Source organism: Atractosteus spatula, assembly GCF_055471065.1.
Source record: "Atractosteus spatula isolate fAtrSpa1 chromosome 24 unlocalized genomic scaffold, fAtrSpa1.hap1 SUPER_24_unloc_1, whole genome shotgun sequence".
In the NCBI taxonomy this organism is placed as follows: domain Eukaryota; kingdom Metazoa; phylum Chordata; class Actinopteri; order Semionotiformes; family Lepisosteidae; genus Atractosteus; species Atractosteus spatula.
Genome location: NW_028296641.1, coordinates 229,752 through 248,125, shown reverse-complemented (window position 1 = coordinate 248,125; position 18,374 = coordinate 229,752). Strand labels below are relative to the sequence as shown.

General features: G+C 55.4%; 2 protein-coding genes across 3 annotated transcripts; one reads left to right on the top strand and one right to left on the bottom strand.

Moving 5' to 3' along the window:
• Positions 1 to 6: 6 nt before the first annotated feature.
• Positions 7 to 9,292, bottom strand: syvn1 (synovial apoptosis inhibitor 1, synoviolin). 2 transcript variants are annotated; one of them, XM_088908958.1, is made up of 16 exons: positions 9,055 to 9,292; positions 7,813 to 7,954; positions 7,080 to 7,172; positions 6,747 to 6,899; positions 6,564 to 6,612; positions 5,547 to 5,650; positions 5,126 to 5,252; positions 4,835 to 4,934; positions 4,385 to 4,450; positions 3,851 to 3,967; positions 3,584 to 3,741; positions 3,189 to 3,347; positions 2,950 to 3,087; positions 2,654 to 2,840; positions 1,567 to 1,673; positions 7 to 1,427 (listed from the first exon to the last, which is right to left on the bottom strand). In XM_088908958.1, exons 2-16 carry the CDS (start codon positions 7,942 to 7,944, stop codon positions 1,264 to 1,266), a joined length of 1,854 nt encoding a protein of 617 aa, XP_088765084.1. In that variant the 5' UTR covers positions 7,945 to 7,954; positions 9,055 to 9,292; the 3' UTR covers positions 7 to 1,263. The 2 variants fall into 2 exon arrangements, with proteins under 2 accessions (XP_088765084.1, XP_088765085.1); XM_088908959.1 differs by lacking the exon at positions 2,950 to 3,087 and having other exon boundaries at positions 1,135 to 1,427.
• Positions 9,293 to 12,633: 3,341 nt separating this feature from the next.
• On the top strand, positions 12,634 to 18,224 carry LOC148810706 (ependymin-like). The gene is made up of 6 exons (XM_088908976.1): positions 12,634 to 12,830; positions 14,192 to 14,226; positions 15,066 to 15,200; positions 15,353 to 15,539; positions 16,603 to 16,690; positions 17,506 to 18,224. Exons 1-6 carry the CDS (start codon positions 12,755 to 12,757, stop codon positions 17,603 to 17,605), a joined length of 621 nt encoding a protein of 206 aa, XP_088765102.1. The 5' UTR covers positions 12,634 to 12,754; the 3' UTR covers positions 17,606 to 18,224.
• The last annotated feature ends 150 nt before the right edge of the window (positions 18,225 to 18,374 follow it).

Sequence of the window (18,374 nt, the reverse complement as noted above, 5' to 3'; positions counted from 1 at the left end):
GTCCGCTCCTCTGAAGAACAGGTTTATTCTGCAGTCTGTACAGATCATCCTCATAAAACTCTTTATACAGTATGTACAAATTAAATTAACCCTCCACACTCCACTGCTGTAGTCTGAACAGAGCCTGCCCCCCCACTCCCCCCCCCTTCGCAGAGATTAATAACCCAACAGAGAAAAAAAAATACAAAAAGCTGAAAAAGACAAGCCTGTTATATGCATGAGCCTCCCCTGCGGCAGCACAGTGCGCAGATACAGGAGGGACAAGATTACCCCGATGGCAGCTGGGATCCCTGTCCTCAGCAGTCCGATCCATTTCAGAATTTTGTTCCTCCCGCGGCACAGGACTCTGTGTACCAGCGCATCAGGGTAAATGAAACACTGTAGAATTTAAAATTGGCCAGCCTGTGTCTTCACCCAGGGTTGTGTTTGTCCAGGGACCTCCGAGAGCTGGTAGAACGGGGAGCGGATCAGGCTGCTGGGAAACGGGACCTGGTCTTTTCACATCAGCGAGTGCAGTCGGTTTCTGTGCCATGGACAAATGCCACGCCACACGTGGGTGTGTGTCGCTGAGCAGTGTCCCAGTATAGCAGTGTGTGTAGCCTGGGTACAGTGTACACTGTGTGTGTGGCAGTGTGTGTAGCCAGGGTACAGTGTACACTGTGTGTGTTTAGCAGTGTGTATAGCCAGGGTACAGTGTATACTGTGTGTGTATCCTGGGTACAGTCTACACTGTGCGTGTGGCAGAGTGTGTAGCCAGGGTCCAGTGTACACTGTGTGTGTAGCAGTGTGTGAAGCCAGGGTCCAGTGTACACTGTGTGTGTAGCAGTGTGTGAAGCCAGGGTCCAGTGTACACTGTGTGTGTGTGTAGCAGTGTGTGTAGCCAGGGTCCAGTGTACACTGTGCATGTAGCCTGGGTACAGTTTACACTGTGTGTGTTTAGCAGTGTGTGGAGCCAGGGTACAGTGTACACTGTGTGTGTGTAGCAGTGTGTGGAGCCAGGGTACAGTGTACATTGTGAGTGTAGCAGTGCATGTAGCCTGGGTACAGTGTACACTGTGCATGTAGCCTGGGTACAGTTTACACTGTGTGTGTAGCAGTGTGTGTAGCCAGGGTCCAGTGTACACTGTGTGTGTAGCAGTGTGTGTAGCCAGGGTACAGTGTACACTGTGTGTGTGTAGCAGTGTGTGTAGCCTGGGTACAGTGTACACTGTGTGTGTGTAGCCTGGGTACATGTACACTGTGTGTCCAAGCGCTCGTGGCCCATCAGTGGTCAGCAGGGGGCGCTGTCTCCAGCTTGCGCAGGCGTCTCCGCCGCAGTTCGGCGGCGTCCGGCTCCCCGTCCTCCTCCCCCTCCCCGCGGTCGTCCAGCTCTCCCGGAGAGACGGACTCCGGGACAGAGAACCCCACTGCCCCTTCCAGAGGCTCGCCTGGGTGGGGGAGAGAGCGGGGTTGGACAAGTGCGGGAACAGGCCTTCCCCGTTTTCCCGAAACAACCATCCCAACCCCGAAACCCCGAACCTCCGCGCCCACCGGCTCCCCCTGGTGGTGGCCCTCGGCACCACTTACCACCCTCTGCACTCTGGCTGCTGCTCTCCTCCGGGCCTGAGGGGGGCGCCACCTGCGAGCTCGCGGTCTCAGCCGGGGCGCTGCTGGTGGGAGCAGGCCTGGGGGGGCTGGGGGGAGGGAAGAGAGGCAAGGTTGTTTCTTTCAGCCAGGCGGATACGGGTCTATCATGGACGCTCCTTAGCGCATGGCGAGGCTAACCAGCCGAGCGTCACCAACAACAGCTGAGTCATCGAAACCAAGAGGGTGCCGTTATTTAAAGTGTGGCGGCGCTGTCGAATTCCAGCGTGTGTGTGTGTGTGTGTGTGTGTGTGTGGTTCCCTGACAGTGGCCAGCAGTGCGTGTGCGTAGTGTATAGTGTATAGTGTATAGTGTGTGTCTGGTGCAAGGTGTGTGTGGTTACCTGACAGTGGCCAGCAGTGTGTGTGCGTAGTGTATAGTGTGTAGTGTATAGTGTATAGTGTGTGTGGGGTGCAAGGTGTGTGTGGTTACCGGACAGTGGCCAGCAGTATGTGGGGTGCAAGGTGTGTGTGGTTACCCGACAGTGGCCAGCAGTGTGTGGGGTGTAAGGTGTGTGTGGTTACCCGACAGTGGCCAGCAGTGTGTGGGGTGTAAGGTGTGTGTGGTTACCCGACAGTGGCCAGCAGTGTGTGGGGTGTAAGGTGTGTGTGGTTACCCGACAGTGGCCAGCAGTGTGTGGGGTGCAAGGTGTGTGTGGTTACCCGACAGTGGCCAGCAGTGTGTGGGGTGCAAGGTGTGTGTGGTTACCCGACAGTGGCCAGCAGTGTGTGGGGTGTAAGGTGTGTGTGGTTACCCGACAGTGGCCAGCAGTGTGTGGGGTGTAAGGTGTGTGTGGTTACCCGACAGTGGCCAGCAGTGTGTGGGGTGTAAGGTGTGTGTGGTTACCCGACAGTGGCCAGCAGTGTGTGGGGTGTAAGGTGTGTGTGGTTACCCGACAGTGGCCAGCAGTGTGTGGGGTGTAAGGTGTGTGTGGTTACCCGACAGTGGCCAGCAGTGTGTGGGGTGCAAGGTGTGTGTGGTTACCCGACAGTGGCCAGCAGTGTGTGGGGTGCAAGGTGTGTGTGGTTACCTGACAGTGGCCAGCACGGTCAGGTACTGGTTGATCTGCAACATGGCGGCGTCCAGCAGCGTGTGGATGTTCTGCAGGCACTGCAGCCGGGCCTCCAGCCCCCTCCTGCCCTCCTGCTCCATCTCCGCCAGCTCCTCCTCGCTGAGCCCCGAGAACCCTGCGGGGGGCGCCGGCGGGGGGGACAGCCCTGGGGGGGGGTGAGAGGAGGTTAACAAGGTTACAACTCCCTGCAGCACAAACACGGGACTAACTGACCCCTAGCGCCGGACACAGCGCCGATCCGGCGACTCACTCACCGAAGGGCGGGGGCGGCGGCATGCCCAGCCAGGGGGCTGATGGGAAAGGTGGCGGGAGGGAAAAGGGGAACCCTGGGATGGCGCCCGCGGGCAGGGCTTCGGCCCCAGGCTGGGCCGGGCGGCCGGTGTCCGGAGCCCCTGGAGAGAGAGGGGGGGGGGGGGGGGGTGGGTCAGTGGATCGAGCCCGGCAGCCCGATGGCCGGTCAGTCTGTCGGCCGGCCCCGGCGCGCGCCGCTCACCCGCTCCCTGTGTCGTGTCCGCGGCCGCGGCGCTGGGCTGGGGGTGCTCCGGCGGGGTCGGTGTGGCCTGGGGGGGCCCCGCGGGGGGGGGCGCCGCTGGGAACGGCCCCCAGAATGGGAACATGGCCGGAGGGAAGGGAGGCATCATCCCGGGAGGCACTGCGGAGGGGGAAGGAATTCACCGTTACACCGGCAGACAGGAAGGGGAAACCGCGGCAGCACTCAGACCCCCACTGCACAGCGGCCTGATCCGCTCCAGGATTTACCCGCTGCAGGTGGGGGGGTATTAACAAAAAGAAAAGGCTGAACATGTTGAAATTTAACACAAGACCCTTTCTAACAGGTGGCTCTTGGATCGTTTCTCGGAGGGGGTGGCGGGGTGGGCGGGGACTCACCGTTGCCGGGCGCCGCGCCCGCCGGATTGGCCGCGGGGGGCGGGGCCGGGGGCTGGGCCGGGGGTGGGGCCGGCGTCTGATTGGGCAGCGAGGCCCGCAGGACGTCCATGCGGCAGGTGGGGCAGGTCTGCTGCCGCTGGAACCAGGAGCGCAGGCAGCTGAGGGAGAGGGGGTCGTTAATACGGGACGCGCACGGACGAGAGGGGGCGAGACGTGACCGGGAACGTGGCAAGGACAGAGAGCGAGCGAGAGGGGGCGGCTCCGTACCTGGAGTGGAAGATGTGGTTGCAGGGGAGCCTCTTGGCTCCAGTGACCATCTCCTCCCGGCAGATGATACAGACATTGTCTGTGGCCTGCAGCTCCTCTGGGGTCGCGTCAGGGTAACTGCGAGAGAGAGAGGAGGAGGGAGAGAGGTACAGAGAGGTGGAGGAGGGGGGGGGGGAGGGGAGAGAGAGGAGAGAGAAAGGTGAGGAGGGAGGGGAGAGAGAGGTACAGAGAGGTGGAGGAGAGGGGAGGGAGAGGGAGAAACAGGAGGAGGAGAGAGGTGAAGAGGGAGAAACAGGAGGAGGAGAGAGGGAGAGAGAGAAAGAGGAGGAGGGAGAGGTACAGAGAGGTGGAGGAGAGGGGGGGAGAGAGAGGAGAGAGAAAGGTGAGGAGGGAGGGGAGAGAGAGGTACAGAGAGGTGGAGGAGAGGGGAGGGAGAGAGGGAGAAAGGAGAGAGAGGAGAGGGCACAGTGAGCGCTCAGTACCGGCTCCGCCCGGCAGGCTCTGCGTGTCGGTGGGCGCAGCTGCAGTACTCACAGCGTGTTCATGTTGCGGATGGCCCGTCGAGACATGATGGCGTCCGTCACGGCTTTCTTGAACTGCCTGCAGGGGGGGGGGGAGAGGGCACAGGCGTCACTGCGGAGCCAACTGGGAACACGGGGGGGGGGGGAGAAGGGCAGGGGGCCGGGCACAAGCACACAGGAAAGGAGAGCTGGGAGTCGGGATCCAGCCGACGCCGAAGCCAATTCCCAGGCCTGTCTCGGGTGCGATACTCGGATCACGCCAGGCACAGGAGGAGCTACTCTACACTAAGAGAGTTGGGAGACTGGAACAAGCTGCCCAGCCCTGTTGCTCAAGCCGATTTCGGAGAGAAGCCAGGGTGAGGAAACACCTCCCTCCCACACAGGCTGGACCCGCTGCGCGCCCCTGCCCGAGAGAGCCGGCGGGAGGGGAGGAGGAAGAGGAGGAGGAGAGCGAGACACTGACCTCATGGCCAAGTACATGGGGCGGATGGCGAAGAGGGGGAACGTGTGCACCTTGATCATGATGGTCATGAAGGCCATGTAGAGCAGCACCTTGATGAAGCCTGGACACAGGGGAGAGGGACACGGTCAGACGGGCCCCGCGGACCCACGGGAACCGCACTACTGGGACAGCACGTCTCGCGCCGGCAGCGGGAGGCACTTCCGTACGCGCGGGGGGCGGCGGCGGAGGAGGAGGAGGACGGGCACAAGCTGCCCGTTCCCCGGGACCCGGGACCCGTGGCCCGAGCCTCACCCGTGAAGAGCTCGGTGTACAGCATGTAGACGGCCTTGTTGTCCCAGGGGTTCTCGCTCTGCAGGTCGGCGGTGTGGAGGGCGTACTTGATGAAGGTGGTCAGCACCATGGTCAGCAGGATCGCGTACTGAGGAGAGGCAGGGAGAGCTCGTGAGGGCAGAGGCAAGGCAGGTGGGCAGGGAGAGCTCATGAGGGAAGAGGCGAGGCACGGATTCAGAGAGGCAGGTGGGCAGAGAGAGCTCGTGAGGGAAACACAGAGATGCAGAGAGGCAGGGATTCAGAGAGACAGGTGGGCAGAGAGAGCTCGTGAGGGAAACACAGAGATGCAGAGAGGCAGGGATTCAGAGAGACAGGTGGGCAGAGAGAGCTCGTGAGGGACGAGTCGAGGCGAGGCAGGGAGGCAGAGAGGCAGGGAACTCACCTCGAACCCAAACACCAGCTGGACCGAGGCCCCCCGGGTGATGATGCTGTGACAGGCGTGGCTCACAAACAGGAAGTCCAGAATTCCCAGCAGCACCATCAGAGCTGAGAGAGACGGAGGGGAGACAGACAGACAGACAGGGGGATTACGTAAGCAGGGCTGGAGCAGCTTCTAAAACACACACAGACTTCACCACAACGCAACGCACAGTGAGCGCGGGTTCACAACAGAGAGCAGCGACACCCGACCCCAGCTGTATTTCCGAGCAGCGATCCGCCACAGCTAGCGGGGACTTGTGGGAGGGATTCGCTCGAGATGAGCAAGACGCTGGGGGTGAATGACTGTAAGAAGGCGCCAGCTGCTCTGATCTATGCAGAGTGTGGGTAGAGTCACAGTGTTCAACAATACGTTACCTCTTACAAGCTTAACCCCCAGCTTCTTATTAACGAGGAAGATCCTGCACCAGGAGTGTCAGTGCAATGGATCACTAGTTAAAGGAAACGGCCCCATTGGCGATTTAAGCACCTGCTCACAGAGCGGTGAGGAGCTCACCCAGACGTGACCAGGAGCAGCTGTCTCCTCCCTGGGGCAGGCGGCTGTGGGGTCAGTGTGGAACCGGGCCTGCGTGCACGTGTGCGTGTCAGCGAGCTCACCAGAGCGTCAGCGTGCGTGTCAATAGACCTGTGTGTGCGTCGGCAAGCTCACTAGACCTGCGTGCGTGTCAGCGAGCGTGCGTGTCACTAGACCTGCGTGCGTGTCAGCGAGCGTGCGTGTCACTAGACCTGCGTGCGTGTCAGCGAGTTTACCAGAGCGTCAGCGTGCGCGAGTGTGTGTCAGGGAGCTCACCAGAGCGTCAGCGTGCGCGTCACTAGACCTATGTACGTGTCAGCGAGCTCACCAGAGGGTCAGCGTGCGCAAGTGCGTGTCAGCGAGCTCACCAGAGCGTCAGCGTGTGTGTTACCAGGCAAGAGTGCGGCGGTACGAGTGTGTGCGTGTGACACTGCGGCGGACACTCACACAGCACTCTGAAGTGGAAGAGCCAGGAGATGTTGGGGCTTCGCTCCATCTGTGAGGAAGAGGAGTGAGAATCAAGATTCAGCCAGCAGAAACACTGCTCCCTCCTCCTCCCTGACCCCCCACTGTCCCCCCCCGACTCCCCAAGTCCATCCCGACTCCCCCCCATCCCCATCCCCCACTCACGAAGTCCACCCGGTCCTCGGCCAGCCAGTGGAAGCACTTGAGGAAGAGGAGGAGGGTGAAGAGGGCGACGAAGCGTGGAGAGAAGTCATCCCTGAAGACTGTGAAGGCCAGACAGGTCTCCGTCACGGCGTACCAGGAGCGCTCGATCAGGTGCTGAAAGAGAGAGACTGACCCACTGACCGACTGACCGGCAGGTCTCTTATGCTGCCTACCAGGAGCACTCAGTCAGGCGCTGAGAGAGAGACACTGCCACACTGCAGGAACGCAGTGATCGGGCAGGGCAGTGAAGCAGCCTCTTCCACACCGTGTGACACGAGCACTCGCAACACACACCTCCATCTCCGCAGCGCGCAGCTGTCCGAAGAAGACCTTGCGCATGAACTTCCCCAACAGGAACACCAGCACGAAGGCCTGGATGTACAACACCTGAGAGAGAGGAGAGAGGAGAGACTCAGAACAACTTCCACTCCTACTGAGGGAGAAACTCAAAAGAGCTGCTGCCCAGTCTGTGACCTCCTGTCCCAGCCTGAGGAACAGTGAGCCTGTCTCTCAATAATAATAATACAGTGTTTGATCTCCTGTCCCAGCCTGAGGAACAGACAGTGAGCCTGTCTCTCAGTAATAATAATACAGTGTGTGAGCTCCTGTCCCAGCCTGAGGAACAGACAGTGAGCCTGTCTCTCAATAATAATAATATAGTGTGTGATCTCCTGTCCCAGCCTGAGGAACAGACAGTGAGCCTGTCTCTCAATAATAATAACACAGTGTGTGATCTCCTGTCCCAGCCTGAGGAACAGACAGTGAGCCTGTCTCTCAATAATAATAACACAGTGTGTGATCTCCTGTCCCAGCCTGAGGAACAGTGAGCCTGTCTCTCAATAATAATAATACAGTGTGTGATCTCCTGATGAACAGTGAGCCCATGTCTCACATGTTTTATGAATGTCCAATGATATGTAAATGTTGTGTGAATTCTATCTGCTTCACTGTAATTTATCAGTGTAATTCTTTGAGAGAGGAGACAGGGGAGGGAGAGAGAGGGAGCGCGTCTGTCGCAGGTACTTACAGCCATGCTGGGGCTGGACTTGGTGAGGTAGACCACCGTGGGGTAGAACTGGTGTTTGAGGTAGTAGGCGTTGGCCACCACCGCCGCCGTGAGCGCCACGCTGATGGCCGTCACCATCGCCGCCCGCACCATCGCTGACACACTGAGAGAGGAGGGAGGGGTTAGGGTCAACCAGAAAACCAGAGCAGGCAGGCTGCTCCAGAAACACTCAGCACAGTCACACTGCTGAGGAGGGGTCAGGGAGCTCCAGCACCTACACCTGCAGAGTCTCTGGTAAGACTTGACCCGACCCACCAGACCAGCTGTCCTCCCGGTCTAACAGGACTGGACCTGACCCACCAGACCAGCTGTCATCCCGGTCTAACAGGACTGGACCTGACCCACCAGACCAGCTGTCCTCCCAGTGCACAAGAGTCTGATCCGCTCCAGGTGTGACAGTGCTGTCAGTCAGACTCCCAGTGCGCAGCAGTCTGATCCGCTCCAGGTGTGACAGTGCTGTCAGTCAGACTCCCAGTGCGCAGCAGTCTGATCCGCTCCAGGTGTGACAGTGCTGTCAGTCAGACTCCCAGTGCGCAGCAGTCTGATCCGCTCCAGGTGTGACAGTGCAGTCAGTCAGACTCCCAGTGCGCAGCAGTCTGATCCGCTCCAGGTGTGACAGTGCTGTCAGTCAGACTCCCAGTGCGCAGCAGTCTGATCTGCTCCAGGTGTGACAGTGCTGTCAGTCAGACTCCCAGTGCGCAGCAGTCTGATCCGCTCCAGGTGTGACAGTGCTGTCAGTCAGACTCCCAGTGCGCAGCAGTCTGATCCGCTCCAGGTGTGACAGTGCTGTCAGTCAGACTCCCAGTGCGCAGCAGTCTGATCCGCTCCAGGTGTGACAGTGCTGTCAGTCAGACTCCCAGTGCGCAGCAGTCTGATCCGCTCCAGGTGTGACAGTGCTGTCAGTCAGACTCCCAGTGCGCAGCAGTCTGATCCGCTCCGTGTCTTAAGTGAAGTTAACACGTGTCCAGCCTCCAGCACCAGGGACCGAGTTCCACACACAAGCCCAGTAACTGGGGAAGCCCGAGTCGGAGACTCTGCTCTGCCATACGAACACAGGTCCCCTGCCGGAATCCTGTCTGTTTTGAGTTTTGCAGTGAGTGTTGGTGACGCACGGGCACCGGTCCTGTCCCGTATCGCGTCGTGTCGTGTCTATTAGACCCGCTGTGTGTGTGTGTGTGTGGACAGGGGGGGGTGTACACTTACCGACTCTCTCTCTGTCACGCCGGCGGAATGCAGTCCTCCCCCGGCCTCTTCGGGCGCTCCCAGTCGGTGTGGGCTCTGTTCGGGCAAGACCGGCGCGCAAAACGGGTCCACAAGCGTTCCCGTAACGTCTCACGTCCCCAGCTGGCCTCTCCCGTGGATTATCACCCGCTCCTTCCACGCGTCTTGACCGACTCCGTCTCGCAGCTGCGTGTTTATTTTCCACAGATCCTCCTTGAGCAGGAGGGACACCTCACTTCCGGCTCGGACCCGACCATCTGCTCGGGGAGGGGGAGCACCGAGGCGTCTCTCCGCCGCGACCGTGGTTCATGCAGCCCGGGTTCAATACATTCTACAGCGCCGGAGGACACCCAGTGATCTCTCACCCCTGCGAGGTTGAGAGACCTTGGAAGAGAATATGGAAATCAAAAATGTAAATATGCTGCACCCCCCATTTCAGTTTAAAATATAATCTCCCTCCCTCGGCACGACCGCCGGACTGTACCAACCGCCCAGTTCAAATGATTAATTTGTGCTTTTTTTCATCTTCAGCGTCACTGCAAGGGCAGATATCTCAAACTCTTTTTTTAACACTGGATGAGTTCATGTTTTACTGATCTGATTCTTATAAACGCTTAATCATTAACTCACAACCCCAATACACCCCCCCCCCCTCAAAATACCGTCCCAATGAGCGGATCCCCGAGTCCGTGTCGGGCTGTGATTGGACTGAAAGGGGACTGTAGTTACCATAGAGATCATAACAAACGCGCATATCACGAATATCACAAGGTTGCGCTTAACACTTCAGGAGAACTAGCGCTTCCAATAATTCATGACCCTTGCATTGTGTTCAGGTGATAATGCGAGAAATCATGTTCTCTCTATAATGTACTATGTGCAGTCTGTTAAAGCTAACAGCTCCATTAAATAAATAATGACGAAAAATGAGACGATCGAGAGCACCCGATCCGAGTTAACGGTTTTTCAAAACACAAGACAGTAGAGCTGCAGGCTAGAAATCAAGACCCCGCAGCTCAAAACCGCACCGTGCAACCATGACAAGAGACGCTTCTAATTTGCCAGGCACGCTGAAGTCATCTTCAGACCAAAGGTCTCTACAATTTCAAATTTCAGTCAGGAAAGAGCCATTGAAATCGAAGAATGCGCTTCTACCAAGGTGTTACGGTAACCGGCGTCACTCTTCCGAATGGGCCAATGGGCGTGGCGTTTAGTGAAACTGCAACCAATCACCTCCTGGCAAATGCACAAACATCAACCAATCAAATTTGAATTCCACGGAAATGTTTTTTCCAGTCTGCTGACGCGGGCCAATCACGTGTCGCTCTTTTAATCGTCATGCGGACGTTTTATTTATGTTTTAACAAGCGGACAGACAGCGCCGCCACGTGTGATGACTTTGTAGCGACACTGAGGGTAAAAACCAAAGAACAGAAGGATGAGTTGTACGAAAATCGTCTCGAAACCGTTTTAATCGTATAAATAAATAGCAAACTATGGATTTGTATCTCTTTTTTTTTCCTTATCTCTTCTTTGAAAATACTGTTTACCGTCAACAGAGCTGATGCCCCGCTGGCAGGCAGAAACAATCCTTCTTCAACAAACATGTTGACCTGCTAGTTCTTCTGAAACATTTGACAAATAAGCAAAGATTGTTACTGGACACTCGGTACAGACACCCCTGGGGTACAGGCTCATATTGGACACACTGTACAGACACCCCTGGGGTACAGACTTTTACTGGACACTCTGTACAGGCACCCCTGGGGTACAGACTCTTACTGGACACACTACAGACACCCCTGGGGTACAGACTCTTACTGGACACGTTGTACAGACACCCCTGGGGTATGGACTCTTACTGGACACACTATACAGACACCCCTGGGGTACCGACTCTTACTGGACACACAGTACAGACACCCCTGGGGTCCAGACTCTTACTGGACACACTACAGACACCCCTGGGGTACAGACTCTTACTGGACACGCTGTACAGACACCCCTGGGGTCCAGACTCTTACTGGACACGCTGTACAGACACCCCTGGGGTACAGACTCTTACTGGACACGCTGTACAGACACCCCTGGGGTACGGACTCTTACTGGACACTCTGTACACACACACTATATAGTGTCAGTCAGGTGAGGTTTCACAAATGTGATGATCAACTGGACCATAAAACAACTGAAATCCAGTAGAAAGTAACAAAAAAACGAAAACGATGACATTGTAAAGAAAAACACAGTTTGAAATAACGGGATCCAGGGTGTCAAAGACGCAGAGCTGAACTGTGACCCAGTGGACACACAGGGGAGTGTCGTCATGATGTCAGGAGACAGGAGGCACGTGTGGTGACAACAGCATCTCCAGCAACAACAACACACAGGGTTTTCCCCTCCTCCTCCTCTCTGCTCTCTATCTCTCCTCTCTATCTTCTCTTCCTCTCTCCCCTCCTCTCCCTCCTCACTCCCCTCTCCCCTCTCTCCACTCTCCCCTCTCTCCTCTCTCCCCTCTCTCCTCTCTCCTCTCTCCTAATCCCTCTCCTCTCCCCTCTCTCCTCTCTCCCCTCTCTCCTCTCCCCCTCCCCCGCCCCCTCGCTCTCTCCCTGTAAACAGGTTGTGCTCTCTGTCCTACAAGGTATGCCAGTCAGCTGACTGACTCCCCCAGCGTGTTTGTCACCTGAGCTGCTCTCTCAGACTCCAGTCCGCTGGCACCCCTGGTCTCCTGGTCTTACTTACCCACAGCCCTGCGATTCACACGCAGCTTTCTGTTCCCAGATGTGATTAAGCACTTGTCAGGCAGGTGTCCTATACCCTTACCCTGATCTCAGAGGGTAAAAGCCCAGTACAGTACAGTAGAGCCCGGTGAGATCAGGGTAAAAGCACAGTACAGCGCAGTAGAGCCCAGTGAGATCAGCATAAAAGCACAGTACAGCGCAGTAGAGCCCAGTGAGATCAGGGTAAAAGCACAGTACAGCGCAGTAGAGCCCAGTGAGATCGGGGTAAAAGCACAGTACAGCACAGTACAGCCCAGTGAGATCAGGGTAAAAGCACATTACAGATCAGTAAAACGCAATGAAATCAGGTAAAAGCACAGTACAGTGCAGTACAGCTCGGTGAGATCAGGGTAAAAGCACAGTACAGTGCAGTAGAGCCCAGTGAGATCAGGGTAAAAGCACAGTACAGCGCAGTAGAGCCCAGTGAGATCGGGGTAAAAGCACAGTACAGCGCAGTAGAGCCCAGTGAGATCAGGGTAAAAGCACAGTACAGCACAGTAAAGCCCAGTGAGTGCAGGGTAAAAGCACAGTACAGTGCAGCAGAGTCCAGTGAGATCAGGGTAAAAGCACAGTACAGCACAGTAGAGCCCAGTGAGATCAGGGTAAAAGCACAGTACAGCGCAGTAGAGCCCAGTGAGATCAGGGTAAAAGCACAGTACAGCGCAGTAGAGCCCAGTGGGGTCATGATAAAATCATGCTTACACCACAGTCATGAGATCAACCAGCCTTGTGCTGTGCGTGGGTGGCTGGTTGCAGTGAAAACCTGGCTGAGTGGAGTGCCAGTGGAGGGGAGCGCAGTGTTTCTGTGTATATAAGGGACTGCAGGCAGTTCCTCATGTGTGTTGGAGGAGCTGCTGGAGTCTGCAGAACTGAGCCTGTCTACCCGTCTGCCCGAGAGAAGCATGCAGCCCCTTGCTCTGGCCCTGATCTGCCTGTGTCTGGCTCTGTCAGCCCAGGGACAGAAGCCCAGACCCTGCGGTAAGAGACAGAGACCGCGATCGTCTGAGAGAGAGTGAGAGAGGGGGGAGAGAGGGTGAGGGAGTGAGGGAGAGAGAGAGGGTGAGGGAGAGAGCAGGGGTGACAGGGGGAGAGGGAGAGAGAGAGTGTGGGGTGACAGGGGGAGAGAGAGTGAGGGAGTAGGAGGACTAGGGGGAGGGCAGACAGGGGGAGAGGGAAAGAGAGGAGAGAGGGTGGGGAGTGAGGGAGGAGGGAGAGGGAAAGGGAGGACAGAGCAGGGGGTACAGAGGTGCACAGTGTATATCAGGACCATCTCCGCACTGTGACAGGTCTTCCTGTGTCTCCACTTCCTCCTCTGTCTTCGGAGGGAGGTCCAGTCCTCTGTTTCCGAGAGGACGGTGGAGAGATCTGGCGACACAGGTCTAAAATATCATCTCCACACGCAGACCTGCGGGGTTAATGAGCTCAACGAGCGCTGGTCACAACATCGAGAGCTCGTTAATAATTATCACAGCTAATTCAGAGCTCAGAGCTCATCAAGTCAACTAGGAGTATGGAGAATAAACTTTCCTCTGCTCAGAGATCACCCAGAGTGAAGAATAATATTGAGAAGCAATCTGTATGTTAGGAGTTATCGACCACAAGGAGAATTTATGTCTGTTCAGCAATTATCAATGACAAACAATAATTTGGAGAATGAATCGTCAGTAATGATCAGCAATATGGGGAATTAACCTGATTGCGCACAGATCATCAATAACAATCAGTAATGCAGGAAATTCACCTGTCTGCTCTGCTGTTGTCAAAATCGATCAGTATTAATAATAATGATCACCTTTATTTATCAAGCACCTTTCCAAACCCAAGGACACTGCACGTGAATAAAGAAAAAAACCAAAACAAGTCAATGAAAAAAGTACAGATGGCGGCAGTCAGACACAGACCTTGGTAAAAAGGTCAGTTTTAAGTTTAGATTTGAAGAGCGTTAATGAGGTTGTCTCTGGTAAAGTCTGGGGAAGTGTTACTGAGATCACTGATTGTGAACAATACGGGGAACAGATAGAGACAGATACTTTATTGTCCACTGCTGTGGAAATGGGTCTGTGGCTTCTCCCACAGAAGTACAGAACACACAGGCAAGACACAAGAGTGTGTAGTCACTCTTGATGCTCCTTGTTTCCTGAGAACTGTGTTATGATGGAAGTCGCAGAGCTATGTTGAAAATCCTGGCCAGTCTGGGTCTCTGTAAGAGAGACGAGAAATTGCCACCAGTCCCTGCAGGAGGGTGACGACTGGTCAGTGAGACGTGCTGTTAATCCCCTGTCAGAAGCAGTCACTGATCGATTGTCTCTTCTCTCCCTGCCCCCTGGCCCTTACCGCAGCGTCGCCCCCGCTCCTGGAAGGACGCATGTCTGTCGTGAGTATTCCTCTTCCTCTTCCTCCTGTCCCAGAATCCGGAGCCTCTCTCTGGCTTGTTCATCGTTTCTGCATCTCTGAGTCCCTCGTCGGAGAGCGGATTCTGCCTGGTCAGGGTCTTGGTAAACCAGTGCCCGTCCTGGAAGCACAGGTCATAGGTCATAGTTCACAGTTCACAAGGTCACAGGCTGGGGCTGCACCCTTGATAGGTGCAGCACACGTGACACACACAGAGGGATAAATTAGAGACCCCACTTAAACCAACAAGGATGTCTTTGAAAGGCTGGAGAGGGGAGAGGGAGCATGCAGACTCCACGCAGACAGAGGAGTGTGTGGGGAACATGCAGGCTCCACGCAGACAGGGGAGTGTCTGTGGGGAACATGCAGGCTCCACGCAGACAGAGGAGTGTCTGTTGGGAACATGTAGGCTCCACGCAGACAGAGGAGTGTCTGTGGGGAACATGCAGGCTCCACACAGACAGAGGAGTGTCTGTTGGGAGCATGCAGACTCCATGCAGACAGAGGAGTGTGTGGGGAACATGCAGGCTCCACGCAGACAGGGGAGTGTCTGTGGGGAACATGCAGGCTCCACGCAGACAGAGGAGTGTCTGTGGGGAACATGCAGGCTCCACGCAGACAGAGGAGTGTCTGGGGAACATGCAGGCTCCACGCAGACAGAGGAGTGTCTGTGGGGAACATGCAGGCTCCACACAGACAGAGGAGTGTCTGTGGGGAACATGCAGGCTCCACGGCGCTGCGACCCCTGTCTGTTCACGAGTCCGTACAAGGAAGCTGTTCACTTCTGAACGGTGTTGCTGATTCTCTCCGGCGATCCCACAGTTTGACCCCAAGGAGCACGCCACAGTGTACGGGCAGTTCTCCTATGACGCATTCGGGAGGAAATATCGCATCCGGGAGGTCGTGACAGTCAAGAACAAGACTCTCACTGTCGACAAACTACTGCTCTACAGGCAGGTAGGAGCCATCGCACACAAACCTGCAGACCCACACACTGACTGACCCACACACAGACCCACACACTGACTAACATGCTGACACACACACTGACTGATACGCTGACTGACATGCTGAAACACTGCCACACTGACACTACCCCTCTCCCTCAGGCTGTCCAGTACACCATCTCCTACCACAACCACACCTGTGAGAAGTCGGCGCTGGAGGCCCATTTCCAGCCCATCCAGATCCCCCCCGATGCCGAATTCCTCAGCCAAGTGATCCTGGGGGGGTCGTCCAGCCCAGGGGAGGGGCTCCTCGTGAACGTCTGGAAGGGGAAGGTTCCGGAGACACAAGGTGAGGAGGAGGGGGGGGTGGTACAAAGGCAGAGAACCTTTCTCTCACTGTGAGCACAAAACAGGTCTCAAAAGAGAGGCAGCAGTGGTCCCAATACAGACCCCTGTGGTACTCCACTAACACATCACTGGTATAGTTAAGAGCAGTGATTCCAGTACAGACCCCTGTGGTACTCCACTAACACATCACTGGTATAGTTAAGAGCAGTGATCCCAGTACAGACCCCTGTGGTACTCCACTAACACATCACTGGTATAGTTAAGAGCAGTGATCCCAGTACAGACCCCTGTGGTACTCCACTAATACATCACTGGTATAGTTAAGAGCAGTGATCCCAGTACAGACCCCTGTGGTACTCCACTAATACATTACTGGTATAGTTAAGAGCAGTGGTCCCAGTACAGACCCCCTCTGGTACTCCACTAATACATCACTGGTATAGTTAAGAGCAGTGGTCCCAGTACAGACCCCTGTGGTACTCCACTAACACATCACTGGTATAGTTAAGAGCAGTGATTCCAGTACAGACCCCTGTGGTACTCCACTAACACATCACTGGTATAGTTAAGAGCAGTGATTCCAGTACAGACCCCTGTGGTACTCCACTAACACATCACTGGTATAGTTAAGAGCAGTGATCCCAGTACAGACCCCTGTGGTACTCCACTAATACATCACTGGTATAGTTAAGAGCAGTGATCCCAGTACAGACCCCTGTGGTACTCCACTAATACATTACTGGTATAGTTAAGAGCAGTGGTCCCAGTACAGACCCCCTCTGGTACTCCACTAATACATCACTGGTATAGTTAAGAGCAGTGGTCCCAGTACAGACCCCTGTGGTACTCCACTAATACATCACTGGTATAGTTAAGAGCAGTGATCCCAGTACAGACCCCTGTGGTACTCCACTAATACATTACTGGTATAGTTAAGAGCAGTGGTCCCAGTACAGACCCCTGTGGTACTCCACTAATACATCAGTGGTATAGTTAAGAGCAGTGGTCCCAGTACAGACCCCTGTGGTACTCCACTAATACATTACTGTGTCGGGCTCTCCTAGGTACCTACATATCCACCTTCACCGAGTTCGGCTGCCTGCCTATCTCAAACCTCTACTACAGCAACAGTACTGGCTGGATTGCCTCTTCGTGAGTCTCGCTACGAACTATGACTGACTGCCTGTCTCCTTCTGTGATCCCAAATTGACTCTGTGTCTCTCCCTGATCCGTGACTGACCCCTTGTCTCTCTGGTCCATGATTGACTCCCCCCTGTCTCTCTCCGATGTGTGATTGACTCTCTTCACTTGTCTCTGTCTGGACATGTCTGTCCCTGTATGGCCCTGTCTGTCTTTCCATCTCTCTATATCTGTACCCGTCTCTGTCTCTTGCTCTCTGATCCACAATTGACTCTCTCCATCTGTCTCTTTCTGGACATGACTCTCTCTCTCTCTCTCTCTCTCTCTCTCTCTCTCTCTCTCTCTCTCTGTGTACCTTTCTCTCTCTCTGTACCTGTCTCTCTTCCTGTATCTGTCTCTCTCTGTATCGATCTCCCTGTACCCGTCTCTTTCCGTAGTCTCTCTCTCTACCTGTCTCTCTCCGTGTACCTTTCTGTCTGTCTCTCTCCCTGTACCTGTCTTTCTGTAATCATCTCTCTCTCCCTGTACCTGTCTCTCTCCCTTTAGTCTCTCTATAGCTGTCTCTCTCTGTAGTTTCTCTCTGTACCTGTATCTCTCTCCCTGTACCTGTCTCTCTTTCTGTACCTGTTTTTCTCTTTGTACCTGTCTCTCTCTGTATCTATCTCCCTGTACTCTCTCTCTCCATAGTCTCTCTCTACCTGTCTCTCTCTCTCTACCTGTCTCTCTCTCTCGCTGTAGTCTCTCTCTCTCTCTGTCTCTCTTAACTGGTGTTAAAGTGGCCTCATGAACTGAGCTGCTCATTGGCTGTTCTCATCTGTGATCCCCAGGTTCTACGACATAACCAGGGGTATCCGGAACCCCAACGTCCTCATCCCTCCTTCCTTCTGCAACCACAAAGACGAGGAGGCAGGGAGCCCCAAAATCTGATCTCCGTCTCCCCCAGGAGCAGGGTGTGGAGCTGACACACACGCTTCTGTAGTCTGGTCTTCTAAAAATGGAGTGCAGATCTCTTGGGGTGCTTATTTCAGGGGCTCACTCCCCCTTCTCCTTACTCTGGTGTCACTGGTGCCTCGGTCTCGGTGGTGTTTTAACATGAATCCTAAACTCTGTAGTCTTTCTTGTTTCACTGCAAAATAAGCTGAAAACTCATAATTACACCCAGGGGCACAGAGAGAGACAGTGTGAGACCTGGGAGACCAGGAGGACAGCTGGGCCGGCGGTTCAGGTCCAGTCTTGCTGGACCGGGAGGACAGCTGGGCCGGCGGTTCAGGTCCGGTCTTGTTAGACACAGAGGTTGCCAGCTGGAGCCCCAGCTCTGTCACCAACTCCCTGTGTCCCCCAGAGTGAGAGGCTGAACCCCCAGAGTCAGACTGCAGGTGTAGTGTAGTGACTCAAACCCTCCCCACAGCGAGACTCTGGGCGCTGGTGTCTGATGAACAGATCATCAGAGAACCAGATGGTGCTGGAAATTCACTCTCTCTCACTCGTTCACTCTCTGTACCCCGCAACTCCACAAGCAGCACATTAAACACTCGGAAAGTACAAACGACTCTGTGTCTTCTTGTCAAATCCGTGTGTCCAGAAATCACTGAAAAACAGAGGGACAGTAGACCCAGGTCTCCCCAAATCTAGATCAGCCCCAGTCTCTGAAGGACACTCCTGGACAGAGACCGGGGAGCTCAGTTTGTGTGACCAG